The 26,002-nt window shown below is 35.2% G+C and overlaps 1 protein-coding gene across 1 annotated transcript; it reads left to right on the top strand.

Annotated features, from left to right (window-relative positions):
- The first annotated feature begins 134 nt into the window (after window positions 1–134).
- Window positions 135–24,047, top strand: LOC145736849 (esterase B1-like). Its single transcript, XM_081991286.1, is given in 11 exon segments — window positions 135–304; window positions 4,601–4,738; window positions 6,093–6,249; window positions 11,871–11,996; window positions 11,999–12,059; window positions 13,511–13,676; window positions 13,678–13,704; window positions 15,902–16,055; window positions 18,734–18,909; window positions 19,988–20,138; window positions 23,712–24,047. Coding segments are annotated over 11 exon segments (1,596 nt in total). The 5' UTR covers window positions 135–172; the 3' UTR covers window positions 24,020–24,047.
- The last annotated feature ends 1,955 nt before the right edge of the window (window positions 24,048–26,002 follow it).

Genomic DNA, 26,002 nt, shown 5'->3' with positions numbered 1-26,002 from the left:
CGCTGCGAAACCAATGTTTTTGTTAAAAATTACCTTAATAATCTACAAAATTCGATTTAGTTGCTTATTGACTGTCCTATTGTACCCAGATAAGATTAAAACCGATTTATCTAACTGAAGATTAGTGTTTCATTGGTTTTAGTTTGATAATTGTCATCAAGTGAAAACCACCATGAAACCGATTGTTACCACGTTACAAGGGGCTGTCCAAGGCTTCCAAACCATCGATTTTGATGGGAATACCATCAAGAATTTCTTGGGAATACCATATGCCAAACCACCAGTTAATGAACTAAGGTTCAAGGTAAGTTAATTCAATTTTTTAAATTTTTCTGATAATTTTTTGGAAGTTTTAATGGTATTCCTGGTGGTCTAAGTAGTGCTGATCCAAAAAAAAAATTCCAATTTTTCCTAACTTTGGCCCTGAATACGTAAAAATAGTAAAGTCCCACCCTGTGGTGCTGCGCTTTGAACCAAAACAAGTTCAAACATTTACAGTTTGACGTGTGAATGATTGACAGTTGTCAAATTTACGCCAAATGTAGCCAGCACCTGTCAGAGTATGCGGCTAAAGTTTCACATTGATACGTTGAACCGTTTGGCTGTCACGTGACCTCAAACCAGCTGCTTGGTAACCAACACGTTTGAGTCTCATTGGGCAGGAACTAGTTCATAATTTTTTAATTTTGAGTGTGTGTTTTTGACAGCTGTCAAATTTACGTCAAAACGTAGCCAATACCTGTCAGAGTATGTGGAAAAAATGTCACGTTGATACGTCATCCTGTTCAGCTGCCACGTGACCTCAAATTAGATGTATGTCAAGAAAACAGTTTTTACCCTTAGTAGACAAAAAGGAATTCAAAAATGTCTCATTCTAATTGTATACTTTTGACAGCTGTCAAATTTACGTCAAATGTAGCCAGTACCTGTCAGAGCATGTGGAAAAAATGTCACGTTGATACGTCATCCGGTTCAGCTGCCACGTGACCTCAAATTAGTTGTATGTCAAGAAAACAGTTTTTACCCTCAGTAGACCAAAAAAAATTTAAAAATATCTCATTCTAACTGTATACTTTTGACAGCTGTCAAATTTACCCCAAATGTAGCCAGTACCTGTCAAAGCATGTGGCTAAAATTTCACGTTGATACGTTGAATCGTTTGGCTGTCACGTGACCTCAAACCAGCTGCTTGGTAACCAACACGTTTGAGTCTCATTGGGCAAGAACTAGTTCAACATTTTTTAATTTTGAGTGTGTATTTTTGACAACTGTCAAATTTATGTCAAATGTAGCCAGTACCTGTCAGAGTATGTGGAAAAAATTTGACGTTAATATGTCATTCGGTTCAGCTGCCACGTGACCTCAAATTAGCTGTATGTCAAGAAAACAGTTTTTACCCTCAGTAGACAAGAGTAAATTCAAAAATGTCTCATTCTGACTGTATAATTTTGACAACTGTCAAATATACGTCAAATCTAGCCAGTACCTATCAGAGTATGTTACTAAAGTTTCACGTTGATACGCGGAACCGTTTGGCTGTCACGTGACCTCAAACCAGCTGCTTGGTAACCAACACGTTTAAGTCTCATTGGGCAAGAACTAATTCAACATTTTTTAATTTTGAGTGTGTATTTTTGACAACTGTCAAATTTACGTCAAATGTAGCCAGTACCTGTCAGAGTATGTGGAAAAAATTTGACGTTAATACGTCATTCGGTTCAGATGCCACGTGACCTAAAATTAGCTGTATGTCAAGAAAACAGTTTTTACCCTCAGTAGACAAGAGTAAATTCAAAAATGTCTCATTCTGACTGTATAATTTTGACAGCTGTCAAATTTACGTCAAATGTAGCCAGTACCTGTCAAACTATGTGGCTAAAGTTTCACGTTGATACGTGGAACCGTTTGGCTGTCACGTGACCTCAAACCAGCTGCTTGGTAACCAACACGTTTAAGTCTCATTGGGCAGGAACTAGTTCAACATTTTTTAATTTTGAGTGTGTATTTTTGACAACTGTCAAATTTACGTCAAATGTAGCCAGTACCTGTCAGAGTATGTGGACAAAATTTGACGTTAATACGTCATTCGGTTCAGATGCCACGTGACCTCAAATTAGCTGTATGTCAAGAAAACAGTTTTTACCCTCAGTAGACAAGAGTAAATTCAAAAATGTCTCATTCTGACTGTATAATTTGACAGCTGTCAAATTTACATCGAACGTATCCAGTACCTGTCAAAGTATGTGGCTAAAGTTTTACGTTGATGCGTTGAACCCTTTGGCTGTCACGTGACCTCAAACCAGCTGCTTGGTAACCAACACGTTTAAGTCTCATTGGGCAGGAACTAGTTCAACATTTTTTAATTTTGAGTGTGTATTTTTGACAACTGTCAAATTTATGTCAAATGTAGCCAGTACCTGTCAGAGTATGTGGAAAAAATTTGACGTTAATATGTCATTCGGTTCAGCTGCCACGTGACCTCAAATTAGCTCTATGTCAAGAAAACAGTTTTGACCCTCGGTAGACAAAAAGAAATTCAAAAATGTCTCATTCTGGCTGTATAATTTTGACAGCTGTCAAATTTACGTCTAATGTGGCCACTACCTGTCACAGTATGTGGTTAAAGTTTCACGTTGATACGTTGAACCGTTTGGCTGTCACGTGACTTCAAATCAGCTGCTTGGTAACAACACGTTTGAGTCTCATTGGGCAAGAACTAGTTCAATCATTTTTTAACTTTGAATGTGTATTTTTGACAACTGTCAAATTTACGTCAAATGTAGCCAGTACCTGTCAGAGTATGTGGAAAAAATTTGACGTTAATATGTCATTCGGTTCAGCTGCCACGTGACCTCAAATTAGCTCTATGTCAAGAAAACAGTTTTGACCCTCGGTAGACAAAAAGAAATTCAAAAATGTCTCATTCTGGCTGTATAATTTTGACAGCTGTCAAATTTACGTCAAATGGGGCCACTACCTGTCACAGTATGTGGTTAAAGTTTCACGTTGATACGTTGAACCGTTTGGCTGTCACGTGACTTCAAATCAGCTGCTTGGTAACAACACGTTTGAGTCTCATTGGGCAAGAACTAGTTCATCATTTTTTAACTTTGAATGTGTATTTTTGACAACTGTCAAATTTACGTCAAATGTAGCCAGTACCTGTCAGAGTATGTGGAAAAAATTTGACGTTAATATGTCATTCGGTTCAGCTGCCACGTGACCTCAAATTAGCTGTATGTCAAGAAAACAGTGTTTACCATCAGTAGACAAAAAGGAATTCAAAAATGTCTCATTCTAATTGTATACTTTTGACAGCTGTCAAATTTACGTCAAATGTAGCCAGTACCTGTCAGACTATGTGGTTAAAATTTTACGTTGATACGTCATTCTGTTCAGCTAAAAACTGTCAATCTGGCAACGTCAAACAAATTTGTGAAAAATTAAGAAAAATATTGGTTTGGTAACACTGCAAAGTTTTGATTAAAAATAAGAAAAAGTGTCAATTTGGCAACGTTGCAAACATTTGGTAATTAAAGTCGTAAAAACCTAAAATTTTGTTAAAAATAAGGAAAAATGTCAGTTTGGCAACACTGCAAAAAATTTGGTACAAATTAAGAAAATTGTCAATTTGGCAACGTTGCACAAATTCTTGAAAAATTAAGAAAAATATTGTTTTGGCAACATTGCAAAGTTTTGATTAAAAATTAGGAAATAGTGTCAATTTGGCAACGTTGCAAAAGTTTGGTTAAAGTGACAAAAAATTACAATTTTGTTAAAAATAAGAAAAAATGTCAGCTTGGCAACAATGCAATAATTTGGTAAAAATTAGGAAAATTATCAATTTGGCAACGTTGTAAAAATTCGTAAAAAATTAAGAAAAATATTGGTTTGGCAACATTGCAAAGTTTTGATTAGAAATTAGAAAAAGTGACAATTTGGCAACGTGGCAAAAAATGTGATACAAATTATGAAAATTGTCCATTAGGCAACGTTGCACAAATTTGTGAAAAATATTGGTTTGGCAACACTGCAAAGTTTTGATTAAAAATTAGAAAAAGTGTCAATTTGGCAACGTTGCAAACATTTGGCGATTAAAGTCGTAAAAACTTAAAATTTTGTTAAAAAAGTGACAAAAAATTACAATTTTGAAAAATTGTCAGTTTGGCAACACTGCGAAAAATTTGGTAAAAATTAGGAAAATTGTCAGTGTGGCAACGTTGCACAAATTTGTGAATTTTTTTTGCTCTCTAACACACTTTTGACATTTGACAGACTTTTAAAATTTGACACTTGATTTTTGACATTATTAATTGGTTTTCTGACAGTTGGCTCAAAGTGCCGATATGTTTGACAGAGTGACGTTCGCCAACCGACACAATTCTCACTTTTGACAGTTGTGACAGTCGTGGGCGTTTTGACAGTTGCCGTCCGACAGACTGTTGACGTTTGAATGTCTTAGAGACAGTGTTGACAGAGTTTTTTTCCGTTTTGACATTCCGATTGTCGATGACATTTGACAGTCGACCAACTCGTTGGACACACATTTGACAGTTGACGGATGATTTCTCGACCATATTTTGTGTTTTTTTTTTCGCAGGACCCACAGCCGCCTACGTCATGGGTGGGTACCAGGGACGGTACCCAAGATGGCGCCGCTTGTTACCATAAAAACGACTTGACGAGGCAATACGAAGGTTCCGAGGATTGTCTCTATTTAAACGTGTTTACCAGAGAGGTACTTAGTATTTTTTTTATTTATTTATATTTTTTTATTTCTTTTTATTATTTTTTTAAATTTTGATTGCTATTTTATTTTTGTTTATTTTTTTTTGTTTATTTTTAATATGTTTTTCTCCATTTAAATTTGTTTACCCGAGAAGTACTAAGTGAATTTTGATTTAATTTTTTTTTTTGTTTTTTATTTTGTTTTCTTTTTTTCGTTTCGTTTAGTTCTTATTTTTTTCTATTCAAATTTGTTTACCAGAGGTGTACTAAGATTAATTTTTATTTTACTTACTTTTTGTTTTTTTTATTTTTTTAATTTTTTGTGCTTAATTTTGATTTTTTTTCTCTATTTAAATTTTGTTTACCTCAGAAGTACTAGAAGAATTTTTATTTTAGTTGTTTTTAATTTTTTTCTATTTAAATTCGTTTACCAGAGAAGTACTACGTGAATTTTGAATTTATTTATTTTGTTTTTTATTTTCGTCTTTTTTTTCGTTTATTTTTTTTCTATTCAAATTTGTTTACCAGAGGTGTACTAAGATTAATTTTAATCTTACTTATTTTTGTTTCTTTATTTTTGTATTTTATTGTTTAATTTTGATTTTTTTTTCTCTATTTAAATTTTGTTTACCAGAGAAGTACTACTTGAATTTTTATTTTATTTTTTTTATTTTTGTTTTTTTTTTTATTCAAATTGTTTACCAGAGGAGTACTAAGTACAATTTTCATTTTACATATTTTTTGGTTTTTTAGTTCCTGTTTTTTTATTTAATTTTTATTTTTTCTCTATTTAAATTGGTTTACTACGTGAATTTTTATTTTCTTTATTTATTTTATTTTTTGTTTATTTTTTAATTTTTTTAATTTCTTTACCAGAGAAGTACTACGTGAGTTTTTATTTTATTTTTTTTGTTTTTTTTTATTTTTGTTTTTTTTTCTTTATTTTTTTCCTATTTAAATTTGTTTACCAGAAGAGTACTAAGTACAATTTTCATTTACTTTTTGGTTTTTTAATTCTTGTTTTCTCTTTGTTTAATTTTGATTATTTTCTCTATTTGTTTACTACGTGAATTTTTATTTTATTTTTTTTGTTTTTTTTATTTTTGTTTTTTTTTTCTTTATTTTTTTCTATTCAAATTTGTTTACTACGTGAATTTTTATTTTATTTATTTATTTATATTATTTTTTTGTTTATTTTTGATTTTTTATTTTACTTAATTTTTATTTTTTATTTTCGTATTTTTTGTTTGTTTATTTTTGAATTTTTTTTTCTCTGCTTAGAGAAGTACTAAATGAATTCTTATTTATTTATTTGTTATAATTTTTTTTTTATTTGTTTCTTTTATTTTATTTTTTTTTGTTAGCTTCCAGATGAAAAATACAACCTGAAGCCGGTCCTGGTATTTATACACGGTGGCGCCTTTACAGGGGGATCAAACAATACAAAAATGTACGGTCCTGACTTTTTGTTGACCGAAAACGTCGTCCTGGTAACCATCAATTACCGTTTAGGATTTTTAGGTTAGAGTGACAAATGTCAAATCATCTGTCAAATTTCTGTTAACTGTCAAATTTTTTTAACTGGCAAATTTGACAGATTTTTCACTGTTTATACCTCCAGATTATAGGTGATGAAATTTCTTTTAAAATGAGATGCAACATCGTTTTTTGACAGAAAATTCAAAATGGCGACTTGAAACGCCATTTTGTTTGTCATTTTTTGAATCTACCGGAAATTTCCTTTAAAATGAGGTGTAACATCGTTTTTTGACAGAAAATTCAAAATGGCGGCCTTGGACGACAATCTCACAAAATGACGCCCCAGACCGCCATTTTGAATTTTCTGTCAAAAATCGATGTTACACCTTATTTTAAAGGAAATTCTGTCAAAAAATTTTTAAACGTCAATTTTTCACTGTCAAATTTTACAGCTTCTAATGCAGCTTTGCCTTTCAAAGCTCACCAAAAATTCATTTTTTCAGTTACAGCCTTGATTTTTTCACCATTTTGTAGCCTTTTTATTGTAGATTACTGTGAATTTTTTCAAAATTGTAAATCTTTTGGTTTCCAAGGTTTTTAGGTTACAAAATGGCTGCTTTCAACTCGTCACTAAACCATGCAGCTTAGCCTTTCAAGGCTCACCAAAAATTCATTTTTTGGGCTACAGCCTTGATTTTTTCACCATCTTGTAGCCTTTTATTCTAGATTAACTGTGAATTTTTTCAAAATTTTAAATCATTTGGTTCACAAGGTTTTTAGGTTACAAAATGGCTGCTTTCAACTCGTCACTAAACCGTGCAGCTTAGCCTTTCAAGGCTCACAAAAAATTCATTTTTTGGGCTACAGCCTTGATTTTTTCACCATCTTGTAGCCTTTTTATTGTAGATTAACTGTGAATTTTTTCAAAATTGTGAACCATTTGGTTTACAAGGTTTTTAGGTTACAAAATGGCTGCTTTCAACTCGTTACTAAACCGTGCAGCTTAGCCTTTCAAGGCTCACCAAAAATTCATTTTTTCAGTTACAGCCTTGATTTTTTTACTAATTTGTAGCCTTTTTATTGTAGATTAACTGTGAATTTTTTCAAAATTGTGAACCATTTGGTTTACAAGGTTTTTAGGTTACAAAATGGCTGCTTTCAACTCGTTACTAAACCGTGCAGCTTAGCTTTTCAAGGCTCACCAAAAATTCATTTTTTCAGTTACAGCCTTGATTTTTTCACCATTTTGTAGCCTTTTTATTGTAGATTAACGGTGAATTTTTTCAAAATTTTAAATCATTTGTTTTACAAGGTTTTTAGGTTACAAAATGGCTGCTTTCAACTCTTCACTAAACCGTGCAGCTTAGCTTTTCAAGGCTCACCAAAAATTCATTTTTTCAGTTACAGCCTTGATTTTTTCAACCATTTTGTAGCCTTTTTATTGTAGATTTACTGTGAATTTTTTCAAAATTGTGAACCATTTGGTTCACAAGGTTTTTAGGTTACAAATGGTTGCTTTCAACTCGTCACTAAACCGTGCAGCTTAGCCTTTCAAGGCTCACCAAAAATTCATTTTTTGGGCTACAGCCTTGATTTTTCACCATCTTGTAGCCTTTTTATTCTAGATTAACTGTGAATTTTTTCAAAATTTTAAATCATTTGGTTCACAAGGTTTTTAGGTTACAAAATGGCTGCTTTCAACTCGTCACTAAACCGTGCAGCTTAGCCTTTCAAGGCTCACCAAAAATTCATTTTTTCAGTTACAGCCTTGATTTTTGTACTAATTTGTAGCCTTTTTATTGTAGATTGGCTGTGAATTTTTTTAAAATTTTAAATCATTTGGTTCACAAGGTTTTTAGGTTACAAAATGGCTGCTTTCAACTCGTCACTAAACCGTGCAGCTTAGCCTTTCAAGGCTCACCAAAAATTCATTTTTTGAGCTACAGCCTTGATTTTTTTACTAATTTGTAGCCTTTTTATTGTAGATTAACTGTGAATTTTTCCAAAATTTTAAATAATTTGGTTCACAAGGTTTTTATGTTACAAAATGGCTGCTTTCAACTCGTCACTAAACCGTGCAGCTTAGCCTTTCAAAGCTCACCAAAAATTCATTTTTTCAGCTACAGCCTTGATTTTTTTACTAATTTGTAGCCTTTTTACTGTAGAATAACTGTGAATTTTTTCAAAATTGTGAACCATTTGGTTTACAAGGTTTTTAGGTTACAAAATGGCTGCTTTCAACTCGTCACTAAACCGTGCAGCTTAGCCTTTCAAGGCTCACCAAAAATTCATTTTTTGGGCTACAGCTTTGATTTTTTTACTAATTTGTAGCCTTTTTATTGTAGATTAACTGTGATTTTTTTCAAAATTTTAAATCATTTGGTTCACAAGGTTTTTAGGTTACAAAATGGCTGCTTTCAACACGTCACTAAACCGTGCAGCTTAGCCTTTCAAGGCTCACCAAAAATTCATTTTTTCAGTTACAGCCTTGATTTTTTCACCATTTTGTAGCCTTTTTATTGTAGATTAACGGTGAATTTTTTCAAAATTGTAAATCTTTTGGTTTCCAAGGTTTTAGGTTACAAAATGGCTGCTTTCAACTCGTCACTAAACCGTGCAGCTTAGCCTTTCAAGGCTCACCAAAAATTCATTTTTTGGGCTACAGCCTTGATTTTTTCGCCATCTTGTAGCCTTTTTATTCTAGATTAACTGTGAATTTTTTCAAAATTGTAAATCATTTGGTTCACAAGGTTTTTTAGGTTACAAAATGGCTGCTTTCAACTCGTCACTAAACCGTGCAGCTTAGCCTTTCAAGGCTCACCAAAAATTCATTTTTTCAGTTACAGCCTTGATTTTTTTACTAATTTGTAGCCTTTTTATTCTAGATTAACTGTGAATTTTTTCAAAATTTTAAATCATTTGCTTCACAAGGTTTTTAGGTTACAAAATAGCTGCTTTCAACTCGTCACTAAACCATGCAACGCAGCCTTTCAAGGCTCACCAAAAATTCATTTTTTGGGCTACAGCCTTGATTTTTTACTAATTGTAGCCATTTATTGTAGATTAACTGTGAATTTTTTCAAAATTGTAAATCTTTTGGTTTTAAGGTTTTTAGGTTACAAAATGGCTGCTTTCAACTCTGCACTAAACCGTGCAGCTTAGCCTTTCAAGGCTCACCAAAAATTCATTTTTTCAGTTACAGCCTTTATTTTTTCACCATTTTGTAGCCTTTTTATTGTAGATTAACTGTGAATTTTTTCAAAATTGTGAACCATTTGGTTTACAAGGTTTTTAGGTTACAAAATGGCTGCTTTCAACTCGTCAACTAAACCGTGCAACGCAGCCTTTCAAGGCTCACCAAAAATTCATTTTTTGAGCTACAGCCTTGATTTTTTTACTAATTTGTAGCCATTTTATTGTAGATTAACTGTGAATTTTTTCAAAATTGTAAATCTTTTGGTTTTAAGGTTTTTAGGTTACAAAAATGGCTGCTTTCAACTCGTCACTAAACCGTGCAGCTTAACCTTTCAAGGCTCACCAAAAATTCATTTTTTGGGCTACAGCCTTGATTTTTTCACCATCTTGTAGCCTTTTTATTGTAGATTAACTGTGAATTTTTTAAAAATTTTAAATCATTTGGTTCACAAGGTTTTTAGGTTACAAAATGGCTACTTTCAACTCGTCACTAAACCGTGCAGCTTAGCCTTTCAAGGCTCACCAAAAATTTATTTTTGAGTTACAGCCTTGATTTTTTTACTAATTTGTAGCCTTTTTATTGTAGATTGGCTGTGAATTTTTTAAAATTTTAAATCTTTTGGTTTACAAGGTTTTTAGGTTACAAAATGGCTGCTTTCAACTCGTCACTAAACCGTGCAGCTTAGCCTTTCAAGGCCCACCAAAAATTCATTTTTTGGGCTACAGCCTTGATTTTTTTACTAATTTGTAGCCATTTTATTGTGGATTAACTGTGAATTTTTTAAAAATTTTAAATCATTTGGTTTACAAGGTTTTTAGGTTACAAAATGACTGCTTTCAACTCGTCACTAAACCATGCAGCTTAACCTTTCAAGGCTCACCAAAAATTCATTTTTTCAGTTACAGCCTTGATTTTTGTACTAATTTGTAGCCTTTTTATTGTAGATTGGCTGTGAATTTTTTCAAAATTTTAAATCATTTGGTTCACAAGGTTTTTAGGTTACAAAATGACTGCTTTCAACTCGTCACTAAACCGTGCAGCTTAGCCTTTCAGGGCTCACCAAAAATTCATTTTTTGGGCTACAGCCTTGATTTTTTCACCATCTTGTAGCCTTTTATTGTAGATTAACTGTGAATTTTTTCAAAATTGTAAATCTTTTGGTTTATAAGGTTTTTAGGTTACAAAATGGCTGCTTTCAACTCGTCACTAAACCGTGCAGCTTAGCCTTTCAAGGCCCACCAAAAATTCATTTTTTGGGCTACAGCCTTGATTTTTTACTAATTTGTAGCCATTTTATTGTGGATTAACTGTGAATTTTTTAAAAATTTTAAATCATTTGGTTTACAAGGTTTTTAGGTTACAAAATGACTGCTTTCAACTCGTCACTAAACCATGCAGCTTAACCTTTCAAGGCTCACCAAAAATTCATTTTTTTCAGTTACAGCCTTGATTTTTGTACTAATTTGTAGCCTTTTTATTGTAGATTGGCTGTGAATTTTTTCAAAATTTTAAATCATTTGGTTCACAAGGTTTTTAGGTTACAAAATGACTGCTTTCAACTCGTCACTAAACCGTGCAGCTTAGCCTTTCAGGGCTCACCAAAAATTCATTTTTTTCAGTTACAGCCTTGATTTTTTCACCATTTTGTAGCCTTTTTATTGTAGATTAACGGTGAATTTTTTCAAAATTTTAAATCATTTGGTTTACAAGGTTTTTAGGTTACAAAATGGCTGCTTTCAACTCGTCACTAAACCGTGCAGCTTAGCCTTTCAAGGCTCACCAAAAATTCATTTTTTGGGCTACAGCCTTGATTTTTTCACCATCTTGTAGCCTTTTTATTCTAGATTAACTGTGAATTTTTTCAAAATTTTAAATCATTTGGTTTACAAGGTTTTTAGGTTACAAATGGTTGCTATCAACTCGTCACTAAACCATGCAGCTTAGCCTTTCAAGGCTCACCAAAAATTCATTTTTTGGGCTACAGCCTTGATTTTTTTACTAACTTGTAGCCTTTTTATCGTAAATTAACTGTGAATTTTTTAAAAATTTTAAATCATTTGGTTCACAAGGTTTTTAGGTTACAAAATGGCCGCTTTCAACTCGTCACTAAACCATGCAGCTTAGCCTTTCAAGGCTCACCAAAAATTCATTTTTTGGGCTACAGCCTTGATTTTTTTACTAACTTGTAGCCTTTTTATCGTAAATTAACTGTGAATTTTTTAAAAATTTTAAATCATTTGGTTCACAAGGTTTTTAGGTTACAAAATGGCCGCTTTCAACTCGTCACTAAACCATGCAGCTTAGCCTTTCAAGGCTCACCAAAAATTCATTTTTTGAGTTACAGCCTTGATTTTTTACTCGTTGTAGCCTTTTTATCGTAGATTAACAATCTGGAGGTATAATCAAGGCTTTAAGCAGTTAAGGCCAGTTTAACCAAACTCTAGTTAACCAGGATTAACTTTTGCAGGTTTTATCAGGTTTAAGGATCCTTCTTTGAACATTTCCGGCAATATGGGTCTTAAGGACCAAGTGCAAGCCTTAAGATGGATTAAAGATAATATCCAACAATTCAATGGAGATCCGGAAAACGTCACAATTTTGGTGAAAGCGCCGGAGGAGCTTCAGTTCATTATCACGTGCTTTCGCCATTATCAAGGTAAAAAACTGTAGAAATTTATGGTTTTTTGACCACCCTGTATAGTCTGGTAAGTGTACAGGGTGTCCCAAGTTGCAAAAAACCTGGATTTGTTAAGGAAAACCCGCGAAAACTGCGTTAAATTGAGACTACCTGAGGGGGGGGAGGGGAGTTCAAGTTTGCACACCTGTATCTGCATTTCTAAGGGGAATTTGACCGTTCAAAAAACCGGATTCACCTTCTCTGAGGTGTTTTGAGTCACTTTTACTCTTACACTTTTTTCCGTATCTCTGCTAATTTGGGAGATATGGAGGAAAATACATTTTGAGGACCCCAAACTGTATTTATCCCCTCAAAACTTTGACCGTCCATATCTCAGGTCATTTTTTCAGTTATTACAGCGTAAAACCACTCAAAATATCCATTTTTTTCTCCTCTTTCCATTGGTGTGCGTCAAAATTAATTTACTTGTACAGGGTGGTCAAAAAAAGTTGGAATTTATTGGGTCACCCTGTACGCAATTTTAGCCAGAATTTGACCGTTCTAACATCAGATTCGCATTTTTTGAGGTGTTTTGAGTCACTTTTACTCTTACACTTTTTCCGTATCTCTGCTAGTTTGGGAGATATGCAGGAAAATACATTTTGAGGACCCTAAACTGTATTTACCCCCTCAAAACTTTGACCGTCCATATCTCAGCCATTTTTTCAGTTATTGCAGCGTAAAACCACTCAAAAAATCCAGTTTTTACTCCTATTTCCATTGGTGTGCGTCAAAATTAATTTACTTGTACAGGGTGGTCAAAAAAAGTTGGAATTTATTTGGGTCACCCTGTACGCAATTTTAGCCAGAATTTGACCGTTCTAACATCAGATTCACCTTTTTTGAGGTGTTTTGAGTCACTTTTACTCTTACACTTTTTTTCCGTATCTCCCCTAGTTTGGGAGATATGGAGGAAATACATTTTGAGGACCCCAAACTGTATTTACCCCCTCAAAACTTTGAACCGTCCATATCTCAGCTCAGTCATTTTTTAGTTATTACAGCGTAAAAGCACTCAAAAAATCCAGTTTTTACTCCTCTTTCCATTGGTGTGCGTCAAAATTAATTTACTTGTACAGGGTGGTCATAATTTTGTTTAAATTTGCCGCGACCATTGCCGCCATTTTGAATTTTCTGTCAAAAAATAATGTTGCACCTCATTTTAAAGGAAATTTCCGGTAGATTCAGAAAAAAGACATTCAAAATGGCGTTCCAGAACCGCCATTTGAATTTTCTGTCAAAAAACAATGTTGCACCTCATTTTAAAGGAAATTTCCAGTAGATTCAGAAAAAGACAAACAAATGGCGGCCCAGACCGCCATTTTGAATTTTGTGTCAAAAAACGATGTTGCACCTCATTTAAAGGGAATTCCGGTAGATTCAGAAAAAGACAAGGAAAATGTGAAATTTGGACTATTTTTTTTCTTCAGGGACCTGTTTCACAAGGCGATCGTCCAAAGCGCAGCCGCACTGAATCCATGGGCGGACGAATGCGATCACAGCGTCGTGCAAATAGCAAAAATTGACCGATTCCACCGTTTCCCACGGAAAAAGAGGCCCTCGATCTGTTTAAAACGGTTAACAGTGGAACAACTCTAACGAATTGCAAGTCAAATTCCTCGAAGTAAGGTTCTAATCAACTTTTTTTAGCGCAGCTATAGTGAAAATCAAAGTAATTTGATGTGACGTCAGAAGTGCCAAAACTCGTTTTTATTAAGTACCTATAGTGGAAATCAAAATAATTTAAAGTGACGTCACACAGTCCCTCTAGGCAGCGTTGCCAAATTGCGCAATACAAAGAAAAAATGTGAATTTTTTCTAAAAATATAAAAACAAATAATTTTTTAAATATTCACAATTTGTTTTTTGGCAACGCCGCACATTGTGGTTTAACAATCTTTTAGCAAAGTTTCTGACAAAATTCGCAAAAAAAAAATGTTTTTCCGAGTCTTGGCAACAGCGCAATTTTTTGGGTTTCTCTACATTTTGGCAACACCGCAACTGTCGTGTAAACCATTTTTTTTTTGTTTAAAAATACTTTCTGGGGCAAATCGTATTTACGGTATTTTTAATTGTTTTTGCCGTGTTGCCAGAATGTGCGAAAATCATAAAACTACGGCCAAGGGCGCCATTTTGTCTGTCATTTCTTTGATCTACGTTAAATTCCCTTTAAAATGAGGTGCAACATTGTTTTTTGACAGAAAATTCAAAATGGCGGCCAGGGACGCCATTTTGTTTATCATTTCTTGAATCCACTGGAAATTCCCTTTAAAATGAGGTGCAACATCGTTTTTTGACAGGAAATTCATAATGGCGGCCAGGGACGCCATTTTGGTCTGTCATTTCTTAAAAATACGTTAAATTTTCTTTAAATGAGGTGTAACACCGTTTTTTGATAGGAAATTCAAAATGGCGGCCAGGGACGCCATTTTGTCTGTCATTTCTTTGATCTACGTTAAATTCCCTTTAAAATGAGGTGCAACATCGTTTTTTGACAGAAAACTCAAATGGCGGCCAGGGACGCCATTTTGTTTGTCATTTCTTGAATCCACTGGAAATTCCCTTTAAAATGAGGTGCAACATCGTTTTTTGACAGAAAACTCAAAATGGCGGCCAGGGACGCCATTTTGATTGTCATTTCTTGAATCTACTGGAAATTCCCTTTAAAATGAAGTGTACATCGTTTTTTGACAGAAAATTCAAAATGGCGGCCAGGGACGCCATTTTGTTTGTCATTTCTTGAATCCACTGGAAATTCCCTTTAAAATGAGGTGCAACATCGTTTTTTGACAGAAAATTCATAATGGCGGCCAGGGACGCCATTTTGTCTGTCATTTCTTAAAAATACGTTAAATTTTCTTTAAAATGAGGTGCAACATCGTTTTTTTGACAGGAAATTCAAATGGCGGCCAGGGGACGCCATTTTGTCTGTCATTTCTTTGATCTACGTTAAATTCCTTTAAAATGATGTGCAACATCGTTTTTTGACAGGAAATTTAAAATGGCGTCCCTGTCCGCCATAAACTGTCATTTTAATGTCAATCCGCCATTTTGAATTAGTAATCGTGTCAATAATTGTAATACCGTTTTGAATCAGAGAAACAATAAAAGTGTAGAATGTCAATAATCGACAGTGAAAAAAAATCAAAATGGCGGACAGGACGCCATTTTGTGCCTTTTACAGTCGCACAAACGTCAAACGACCATTTTGATCTGTCAATTGTCACTTTCTGACATTTATGACGTATTCGCTTACCTCTTATGGTACCTTCTCACGTGTGCGTTGTCATTATTATCAAATTCAAATTGTCGGTACGACTTTAAAATGACAGACAAACAAAATGGAGTCTCAAGTCGCCATTTTGAATTTTCTGTCAAAAATCGATGTTACACCTTATTTTAAAGAAAATTGAACGTAGTTTCAGGAAATGACAGACAAAATGGCGTCTCAAGCCGCCATTTTGAATTTTCTGTCAAAAATTGATGTTACACCTTATTTTAAAGGAAATTGAACGTAGTTTCAGGAAATGACAGACAAAATGGCGACTTGAGCCGCCATTTTGAATTTTCGGTCAAAAATCGATATTACATCTTATTTTAATAGAAATTGAACGTAGTTTCTGAAAAATTTTCTAAAACGGTTGGCAACACTGTAACGATTGTTTTAAACGTCGTTTGACTTCTGGCAACGTGGCAACAGCGTTGATCTCCGCAAATTGCGTGGTTTTGGATGGTTCGAACCTTGTCTCCTTTGTGACGTCATCGCAATGTTGTTTGAACCGCACTGTAGTTGGTTTTAATCGATTTTTTTTTTGGTTTAGACTGTGGAAACGGGTGCAATTCGACCAATCGGCTTGGTTATAGAGCCGGAGACGAAAAAAAAAAACGCTTTTTTGAGCAAAAAACCGATAGAAATCATCACTTCAGGCGACTACAACAAGGTACCGATGGTGTTCGGGTACACCAATAGGGAAGGTAACGATTTCTCCGGAAATATTGGGAGTACGGTCCTGATTTTTGGGTTGTACAGTGCCTGGGGTGTGGGGAAGGTGTGGTAAAAATTTCGTTAAAATCGGTGTGAAAATCAGGGCCGTAACGGCCCAAAATCCAGACTGAAGTCACATCAACTACTATCCATGCAGCAAGTAGTTTTAAAAATTAATTTCTCCAGAAATAATTTTAGTACGGTCCTGATTTTCTGTCAGTCATTCACTAGTGACAGGGCCGTATTCAGACAAAATTTAATTAATTTATCTCAAAAACCAGGGCCGTAGTGGCCCAAAATCCAGACTGAAGTCACATCAACTACTATCCATCCAGCAGGTAGTTTTAAAAATTAATTTCTCCGGAAATAATTTTAGTACGGTCCTGATTTTTGGGTTGTACAGTGCCCGGGGTGTGGGGAAGGTGTGGTAAAAAGTTCGTTAAAATCGGGTGAAAATCAGGGCCGTAACGGCCCAAAATCCAGACTGATGTCACATCAACTACTATCCATGCAGCAAGTAGTTTTAAAAATTAATTTCTCCGGAAATAATTTTAGTACGGTCCTGATTTTTCTGTCAGTCATTCACCAAGGACAGGGCCGTATTCAAGCAAAATTTCATTAATTTATCTCAAAAACCAGGGCCGTAACGGCCCAAAATCCAGACTGAAGTCACATCAACTACTATCCATGCAGCAGGTAGTTTTAAAAATTAATTTCTCCAGAAATAATTTTAGTACGGTCCTGATTTTTCTGTCAGTCATTCACTAAGGACAGGGCCGTATTCAGGCAAAATTTCATTAATTTATCGCAAAAACCAGGGCCGTACTGGCCCAAAATCCAGACTGATGTCACATCAACTACTATCCATGCAGCAAGTAGTTTTAAAAATTAATTTCTCCAGAAATAATTTAGTACGGTCCTGATTTTTCTGTCAGTCATTCACTAAGGACAGGGCCGTATTCAGGCAAAATTTCATTAATTTATCTCAAAAACCAGGGCCGTACTGGCCCAAAATCCAGACTGATGTCACATCAACTACTATCCATGCAGCAAGTAGTTTTAAAAATTAATTTCTCCAGAAATAATTTTAGTACGGTCCTGATTTTTCTGTCAGTCAATCACTAAGGACAGGGCCGTATTCAGGCAAAATTTCGTTACATTATCTCAAAAACCAGGGCCGGAGTGGCCCAAAATCTAAACTGATGTCACATCAACTACTATCCATGCAGCAAGTAGTTTTAAAAATTAATTTCTCCAGAAATAATTTTAGTACGGTCCTGATTTTTGGGTTGTACAGTGCCAGGTGTGTGGGAAAGGTGTGGTAAAAATTTGATTAAAATCGGGTGGAAATCAGGGCCGCAACGGCCCAAAATCCAGACTGAAGTCACATCAACTACTATCCATGCAGCAAGTAGTTTTAAAAATTAATTTCTCCGGAAATAATTTTAGTACGGTCCTGATTTTTGGGTTGTACAGTGCCCGGGGTGTGGGGAAGGTGTGGTAAAAATTTCGTTAAAATCGGGTGGAAATCAGGGCCGTAACGGCCCAAAATCCAGACTGAAGTCACATCAACTACTATCCATGCAGCAAGTAGTTTTAAAAATTAATTTCTCCGGAAATAATTTTAGTACGGTCCTGATTTTTCTGTCAGTCATTCACCAAGGACAGGGCCGTATTCAAGCAAAATTTCATTAATTTATCTCAAAAACCAGGGCCGTAACGGCCCAAAATCCAGACTGAAGTCACATCAACTACTATCCATGCAGCAGGTAGTTTTTAAAAATTAATTTCTCCAGAAATAATTTTAGTACGGTCCTGATTTTTTCTGTCAGTCATTCACTAAGGACAGGGCCGTATTCAGGCAAAATTTCATTAATTTATCGCAAAAACCAGGGCCGTACTGGCCCAAAATCCAGACTGATGTCACATCAACTACTATCCATGCAGCAAGTAGTTTTAAAAATTAATTTCTCCAGAAATAATTTTAGTACGGTCCTGATTTTTCTGTCAGTCATTCACTAAGGACAGGGCCGTATTCAGGCAAAATTTCATTAATTTATCTCAAAAACCAGGGCCGTACTGGCCCAAAATCCAGACTGATGTCACATCAACTACTATCCATGCAGCAAGTAGTTTTAAAAATTAATTTCTCCAGAAATAATTTTAGTACGGTCCTGATTTTTCTGTCAGTCATTCACTAAGGACAGGGCCGTATTCAGGCAAAATTTCGTTAGATTATCTCAAAAACCAGGGCCGTAGTGGCCCAAAATCCAGACTGAAGTCACATCAACTACTATCCATGCAGCAAGTAGTTTAAAAATTAATTTCTCCAGAAATAATTTTAGTACGGTCCTGATTTTTCTGTCAGTCATTCACTAAGGACAGGGCCGTATTCAGGCAAAATTTCATTAATTTATCTCAAAAACCAGGGCCGTAGAGGCCCAAAATCCAGACTGAAGTCACATCAACTACTATCCATGCAGCAAGTAGTTTTAAAAATTAATTTCTCCAGAAATAATTTTAGTACGGTCCTGATTTTTCTGTCAGTCATTCACTAAGGACAGGGCCGTATTCAGGCAAAATTTCATTAATTTATCTCAAAAACCAGGGCCGTAGTGGCCCAAAAACCAAATCTGTCAAATTTGACAGTTACACGTCAAATTTTCAGGACTCCTCTTCAATGTTTTAAGAAAAATGAAGGGTGATACACGAAAAGTAGTTCCCGACTACTTTCTACCGCACAACGTCAATTTTAGAGCTAATAAGGAAGCGAGATGGAACTATATCAACAAAATGCACAATTTATACCTCAATGGACCGGATATGGACGATAATATCACCATGGTACGTGTTTATGGTTATTTTTGAGGCTACACGTTGTTGTGCCACCCTGTATATATTATATACCGAGTGGCACAAAAACGGTAGACCAATCTGTTAACCAACAGGGTTGAAAATATGGTTTTCTTGCTGTAACTCGGTTAGTTGAGCTTGTAGGGCAAAACCGAGCACACCAGAGTGTTTTCTGGAAAATTTTAACATAAAATGACACCGAGATGACAACCCTAACTTGACAAACAAAAAAGTTACGTTTTTCTGGCTGGAAACGCCCCAAAAAACTAAAACACCCTGTAACTTTTAACTTTTTCCACTTAGACCACTCGAGTGACCTGTCGTTTCTGACTAATTCGGGGACGAGGAATTCATTCCCGCAGTCAGTTTCACCGTATCTTGCAACCAGTTGGAGAAATTTGTGAAAAATTCAGTTTTTTTTAAGAGTTACGCTAAAATGCTTGCCACCATTGGATTACCCGTCCCCGAATTAGTGGAAAATGAGCCCAAACTCAATTTTTTGGAAAAAATCAAAATGGCGCTTTTGGGCGCCATTTTGCGTTTTCCGCCATTTTGGTTTGAGTTAGCCCGGGCGAGTTTGTACTCGTTTTCGACTAATTCAAGGATGGCGGATCCAGCTGTGCAGTCAGAATCAACGTACCTTTCACTCAGATTGAGTTTTCCCAAGAAACTATCTTGAAAATATGGTTTTCATGCTGTAACTCGGTTAGTTGAGCTTGTAGGGCAAAACCAAGCACACCAGCGTGTTTTCTGGAAAATTTTAACATAAAATGACACCGAGATGACAACTCTAACTTGGCAAACAAGAAAGTTAGTTTTCTTGATTGAAGCGTTTTCGCCCGCCCAGAACTTTCTTCCCGGTAATTTTACACCCCCGAAGTGACGTATCGTTTTCGACTAATTCGGGGTCGCTGATTCCATTTCTGCGACCAAAATTCGCGTAACTTTCAAAAAAAATTTTTTTTCACACCCAGTGGCCCAAAAAACATTTTTTTTGCTGCTTTTAAACTGGTTAACAGATTTGACCTATTTTTTTGCCTCACCCTGTATAATGCGTATTTTTTTGCAGCTAATGTCAGACTCTTGGTTTGTCGCCGGAATTGTGGGAAGTGTGAAAAATCACTCGCAAACCTCGGCCTACCCTGTATATTTGTATAAACTTTGTTTGGAGACGAAATTGAATTTTGCCAAAATTGCCATGGGATTTAAGGACGTTTTCGGTAAGTCACCCTGTATATACGAAACGGTCAATTAATTAGCATTTTACGAGCTACACAATGATGTATTGAACCACCCTGTAGCTTTGAAAATAACCGAGTTACGGTCATTAAAAGATGAGACTGTCTATTTTGGAAAAAAATAAAGTGACCCCATAAATTAATTCATTTATAACTCGGTTATTTGTGGGGCTAAGGAAAAAGTGTAAAGAAGGAAAGATGTAGGAAATTTAATGCGCTACAAAAAAGCTTCCAAAGATTTTGTGGGAAAGTGTCAAATAAGGAAGTTAGAAGAAAAAAACTACGCCGAGGCGCAAAAATGCTAAAGTGACCCGACACTTTCAATCACCCATAACTCAGTTATTTGTAGGGTTAGGGAAAAACTTTAAAGAAGAAAAGTTGTAGGAAATTTAATTTTCTAGCAAAAAGCTTCTTACAGTTTTTGCCGGAAAAGATCAAATAAGGAAGTTACAAACAAAAACTGCGCACAAACACACAAGTGGAGATAACTCGAAAACGGTTAGAGATACAAAAAAAGTTCAAGAGAGCGAAATTGTAGCCCATTAAAAGTACAGTTAGGTCCACAAACTTTCAGAACAATTCGGGGTTTTTAAAGCCTGTTTTTACAGGTTAAAATAAGAAAATTTGAAAATTCCTTACCCTACTCGCTGTAACATTCGTTTAATTCAAATGGAGATAACTCGGTTGTTTGTAGGATTAGAGAAAAAAATGTAAAGAAGGAAAGTTGTAGGAAATTTAATTCGCTACAAAAAAGCTTCTAAAGGATTTTGGAGAAAAGTGTCAAATAAGGAAGTTAGAAGAAAAAAAACTGCGCCGAGGCGCAAAAATGCTAAAGTGACCCGACACTTTCAATCACCCATAACTCGGTTATTTGTAGGGTTAGGGAAAAAGTATAAAGAAGAAAAGTTGTAGAAAATTAAATTCTCTATCAAAACTCTTCTGATAGTTTTTGCCAGAAAAAGTCAAATAAGGAAGTTACAAACAAAAGAAACTGCGCCCCTACACAAAAGTGGAGATAACTCCAAAACGGTTAGAGATACAAAAAAAGTGTAAGAAAGCAAAATTGTAGCCCTTTAAAAGTACAGTCAGGTCCACTAACTTTAAAAACAATTCGGGGTTTTAAAAGCCTGTTTTTACAGGGTGAAAGAAGAAAATTTAAAAATTCCTTACCCTAATCGCTGTAACATTAATTTAATTCAAATTGAGATAACTCGAAAACGGTTAGAGATACGAAAAAAGTACAAGAGAGCAAAATTGTAGCCCATTAAAAGTACAGTTAAGTCCACTAACTTTCAAAACAATTCCGGGCTTTTAAAGCCTGTTTTTACAGGGTGAAAAACGAAAAATTGAAAATTCCTCACCAGCATCGCTGTAACATTCGTTAAATTCAAATGTAAATAACTCGGTTATTTGTGGGGTTAGAGAAAAAGTGTAGAGAAGGAAAGTTGTAGGAAATTTAATTCGCTACAAAAAAGCTTTTAAAAGTTTTTGGACGAAAGTGTCAAATAAGGAAGTTAGAAGAAAAAAACTGCGCCGAGGCGCAAAAATGCTAAAGTGACCCGACACTTTCAATCACCCATAACTCGGTTATTTGTAGGGTTAGGGAAAAAGTATAAAGAAGACAAGTTGTAGGAAATTAAATTTTCTAGCAAAAAGCTTCTTATAGTTTTTGCCCGAAAAGATCAAATAAGAAAGTTACAAACAAAACTGCGCACAAACACACAAGTGGAGATAACTCGAAAACGGTTAGAGATACAAAAAAAGTTCAAGAGAGCGAAATTGTAGCCCATTAAAAGTACAGTTAGGTCCACAAACTTTCAGAACAATTCGGGGTTTTTAAAGCCTGTTTTTACAGGGTAAAATAAGAAAATTTGAAAATTCCTTACCCTAATCGCTGTAACATTAATTTATTTCAAATTGAGATAACTCGAAAACGGTTGGAGATACGAAAAAAAGTACAAGAGAGCGAAATTGTAGCCCATTAAAAGTACAGTCAGGTCCACAAACTTTCAGAACAATTCGGGGTTTTTAAAGCCTGTTTTTACAGGGTAAAATAAGAAAATTTGAAAATTCCTTACCCTACTCGCTGTAACATTCGTTTAATTCAAATGGAGATAACTCGGTTGTTTGTAGGATTAGAGAAAAAAATGTAAAGAAGGAAAGTTGTAGGAAATTTAATTCGCTACAAAAAAGCTTCTAAAGGATTTTGGAGAAAAGTGTCAAATAAGGAAGTTAGAAGAAAAAAACTGCGCCGAGGCGCAAAAATGCTAAAGTGACCCGACACTTTCAATCACCCATAACTCGGTTATTTGTAGGGTTAGGGAAAAAGTATAAAGAAGAAAAGTTGTAGAAAATTAAATTCTCTATCAAAACTCTTCTGATAGTTTTTGCCAGAAAAAGTCAAATAAGGAAGTTACAAACAAAAGAAACTGCGCCCCTACACAAAAGTGGAGATAACTCCAAAACGGTTAGAGATACAAAAAAAGTGTAAGAAAGCAAAATTGTAGCCCTTTAAAAGTACAGTCAGGTCCACTAATTTTAAAAACAATTCGGGGTTTTAAAAGCCTGTTTTTACAGGGTGAAAGAAGAAAATTTGAAAATTCCTTACCCTAATCGCTGTAACATTAATTTAATTCAAATTGAGATAACTCGAAAATGGTTAGAGATACGAAAAAAGTACAAGAGAGCAAAATTGTAGCCCATTAAAAGTACACTCAGGTCCATAAACTTTCAAAACAATTCCGGGCTTCTAAAGCCTGTTTTACAGGGTGAAAAAATAAAATTTGAAAATTCCTAACCAGCATCGCTGTAACATTTGTTTAATTCAAATGGAGATAACTCGGTTATTTGTGGGGTTAGAGAAAAAGTGTAAAGAAGGAAAGTTGTAGGAAATTTAATTCGCTACCAAAAAGCTTCTAAAGGTTTTTGGAGAAAAACGTCAAATAAGGAAGGTAGAAGATAAAAACTGCGCCGAGGCGCAAAAATGCTAAAGTGACCCGACACTTTCAATCACCCATAACTCGGTTATTTGTAGGGTTAGGGAAAAACTTTAAAGAAGAAAAGTTGTAGAAAATTAAATTATCTATCAAACCTCTTCTGATAGTTTTTGCCAGAAAAAGTCAAATAAGGAAGTTACAAACAAAAAAAACTGCGCCCCTACACAAAAGTGGAGATAACTCCAAAACGGTTAGAGATACAAAAAAAGTGTACGAAAGCAAAATTGTAGCCCTTTAAAAGTACAGTCAGGTCCACTAACTTTAAAAACAATTCGGGGTTTTAAAAGCCTGTTTTTACAGGGTGAAAGAAGAAAATTTGAAAATTCCTTACCCTAATCGCTGTAAAATTAATTTAATTCAAATTGAGATAACTCGAAAACGGTTAGAGATACGAAAAAAGTACAAGAGAGCAAAATTGTAGCCCATTAAAAGTACACTCAGGTCCACAAACTTTCAAAACAATTACGGGCTTCTAAAGCCTGTTTTACAGGGTGAAAACATTACAAAAAGTTAAAAAACTCCTAATCTCCATCACTTTAACATTGAATTGAATTTCCAGGTTGTTCTCACGCTGACGACTTGGGTTATCTCTTCAAAACCTTCGTTACGCCCCCGATAAGCCCGGGAAGCGTGGAAGAATTACATTTAAGACGAATTCTTCGTTTGTGGGGCAATTTTGCCCGATTTGGCAACCCCACACCGAACGAAAACGAGCTGGGAGTGACGTGGAAACCGGCCAGACCGCGCCAATTGAACACCCTGTATATTGGGGAGGATTTGAGGTTGGAGGTGAATCCAGAGGGAAAAAGATTGGATTTGTGGCGGGAAATTTACCATCAGGGCAATTGCACTAGCAAATATTTGTAATGCAAGCAAATAAATTGATTTTTACTTACCTTTACTTTTTTGTCAAAATCTCGGTAACGCTTCAGCGGATTGGTCTCAAAATTTTACCACACACGCCCCGTACTTATACGCAACTTTTACCACTTATACACTTTTTTCGTAAAATGTACCGGGTGGCCGCAAAAAAAATAAAAACTAAAACTCCTCCAAAAACTCTTCATTTTGGACAAATTTTTTTGTGCACCTATCCGTTCAATCCTAAATAACTCGGTTATTTGAAATATTTTATAAAAATACTTAATAACATTAAAAGTAGCTAAGGAAAAAGGGTATCGACTGGCGCTGAAAACACCCCGCTAGGTTACATGGTTTGGCCACCAGAGGGCTTCAAATTTGATTAAATTTTTTCTGTACTATTTTGTTATTTTTATGGAGCTCCTATCCTATCCTAGCTCCGTTATTTGAGGACTTACAACAAAAATGTATATAAGGAGAGTTGTAGGAAATTTTACGGTCTACAAGATTGATTCTTAGCATTTTTGGCCTAAAAGATCGTTTAAAAGAGTTACAGACCAAAACTGCTTGCAATGCACACTAGTGCTTCAATAACTCCAGCGTAAGTTCGAAAGAGCGTAGCTCCGTTATTTAAGGAGTTACAGCAAAAATGTATATAAAAGGAGTTGTAGAATATTTCACGCTCTACAAGACTGATTCTTAGCATTTTTGCACTAAAGGGCTGTTTAAAGGAGTTACAGGCCGAAAACTGTCTCCAAGCACTCAGTAACTCCATAGAGTAGCTTCAACAGAGCGTAGCTCCGTTATTTGAGGAGTTACAGCAAAAGTATATATAAGGAGAGTTATAGGAAATTTCACTCGGTACAAATTAGCTTCTAAGCATTTTTGCTCTAAAGGGTCGTTTAAGGAAGTTACAGGCCGGAAACTGTCTCCAAGCACTCAGTAACTCCATAGAGTAGCTTCAACAGAGCGTAGCTCCGTTATTTGAGGAGTTACAGCAAAAGTGTAAATAAAGAGAGTTGTAGAGAATTTCACTCTCTACAAATTAGCTTCTAAGCATGTTTGCTTTAAAGGGCCGTTTAAGGGAGTTACAGGCCGGAAACTCCATAGAGTAGCTTCAACAGAGCGTAGCTCCGTTATTTGAGGAGTTACAGCAAAAGTGTAAATAAAGAGAGTTGTAGGGAATTTCACTATCTACAAATTAGCTTCTAAGCATTTTTGCTCTAAAGGGTCGTTTAAGGAAGTTACAGTCCGAAAACTGTCTGAAATGCAGTCAAGTGCTTCGGTAACTCCGAACAGTTTTTAGAGAATATTTGCCTTAGTAGACCTTTTAGGGCAAAAGCACCCTAATGCAATCTTGTAGAGAATGAAATTCCCTACAACTTTCCCTTATTTCACTTTTTTGATATCTTTCCAAATAACCGAGTTATGCCTGGTTGAACTTGTTTTAAGGCAAGAATTTGCTCTTAACTTCATATATCTCAGAAACCGTACGAATTGTCGATATTGGGGATTCATTTTCAAGTGTCACGTGACACTTTTTTGTGACGTTTGACGCTGAAAATGTCATTTGCGCTCTTGATTGGTTTGTTCGATGTCCATTATCGATACAATTATCGATACAATTATCGATAATGTTATATCGATTTAGTCGTATCGAATGTGCGCAAATCGATAGTTTTGAAATCGGACACGAAATTCGTGTTTTCCGGACGAAAATTAATCAAAATGGCCACTTTGACAGGTTGAAATCCAATATGGCCGCGATCAGTATAGTAGGCCCAAATTGGTGCCAAATTTTCGTGCATTTCCCCAGAAAATCGTCCATAACTCGCTTATTTGAAACACCCTGTATACAACCACCGTATAACAAAAGAAAGATAATGTTGAAGACAAAGTACATCGCTATGTGGCACCGTTTGGCCGCTAGAGGGCGTTAAAGTTGATCAAACTTTTTAAAACATCTCATCTATTCTGTAAACATGAATT

The sequence above is a fragment of the Ips typographus genome, linkage group LG12, assembly GCF_016097725.1.
Source record: "Ips typographus isolate SLU linkage group LG12, UJ_Ityp_2.0, whole genome shotgun sequence".
NCBI lineage: Eukaryota > Metazoa > Arthropoda > Insecta > Coleoptera > Curculionidae > Ips > Ips typographus.
Note: the sequence above shows the minus strand (reverse complement) of the source record. Positions and strands in the feature narration are given on the sequence as shown.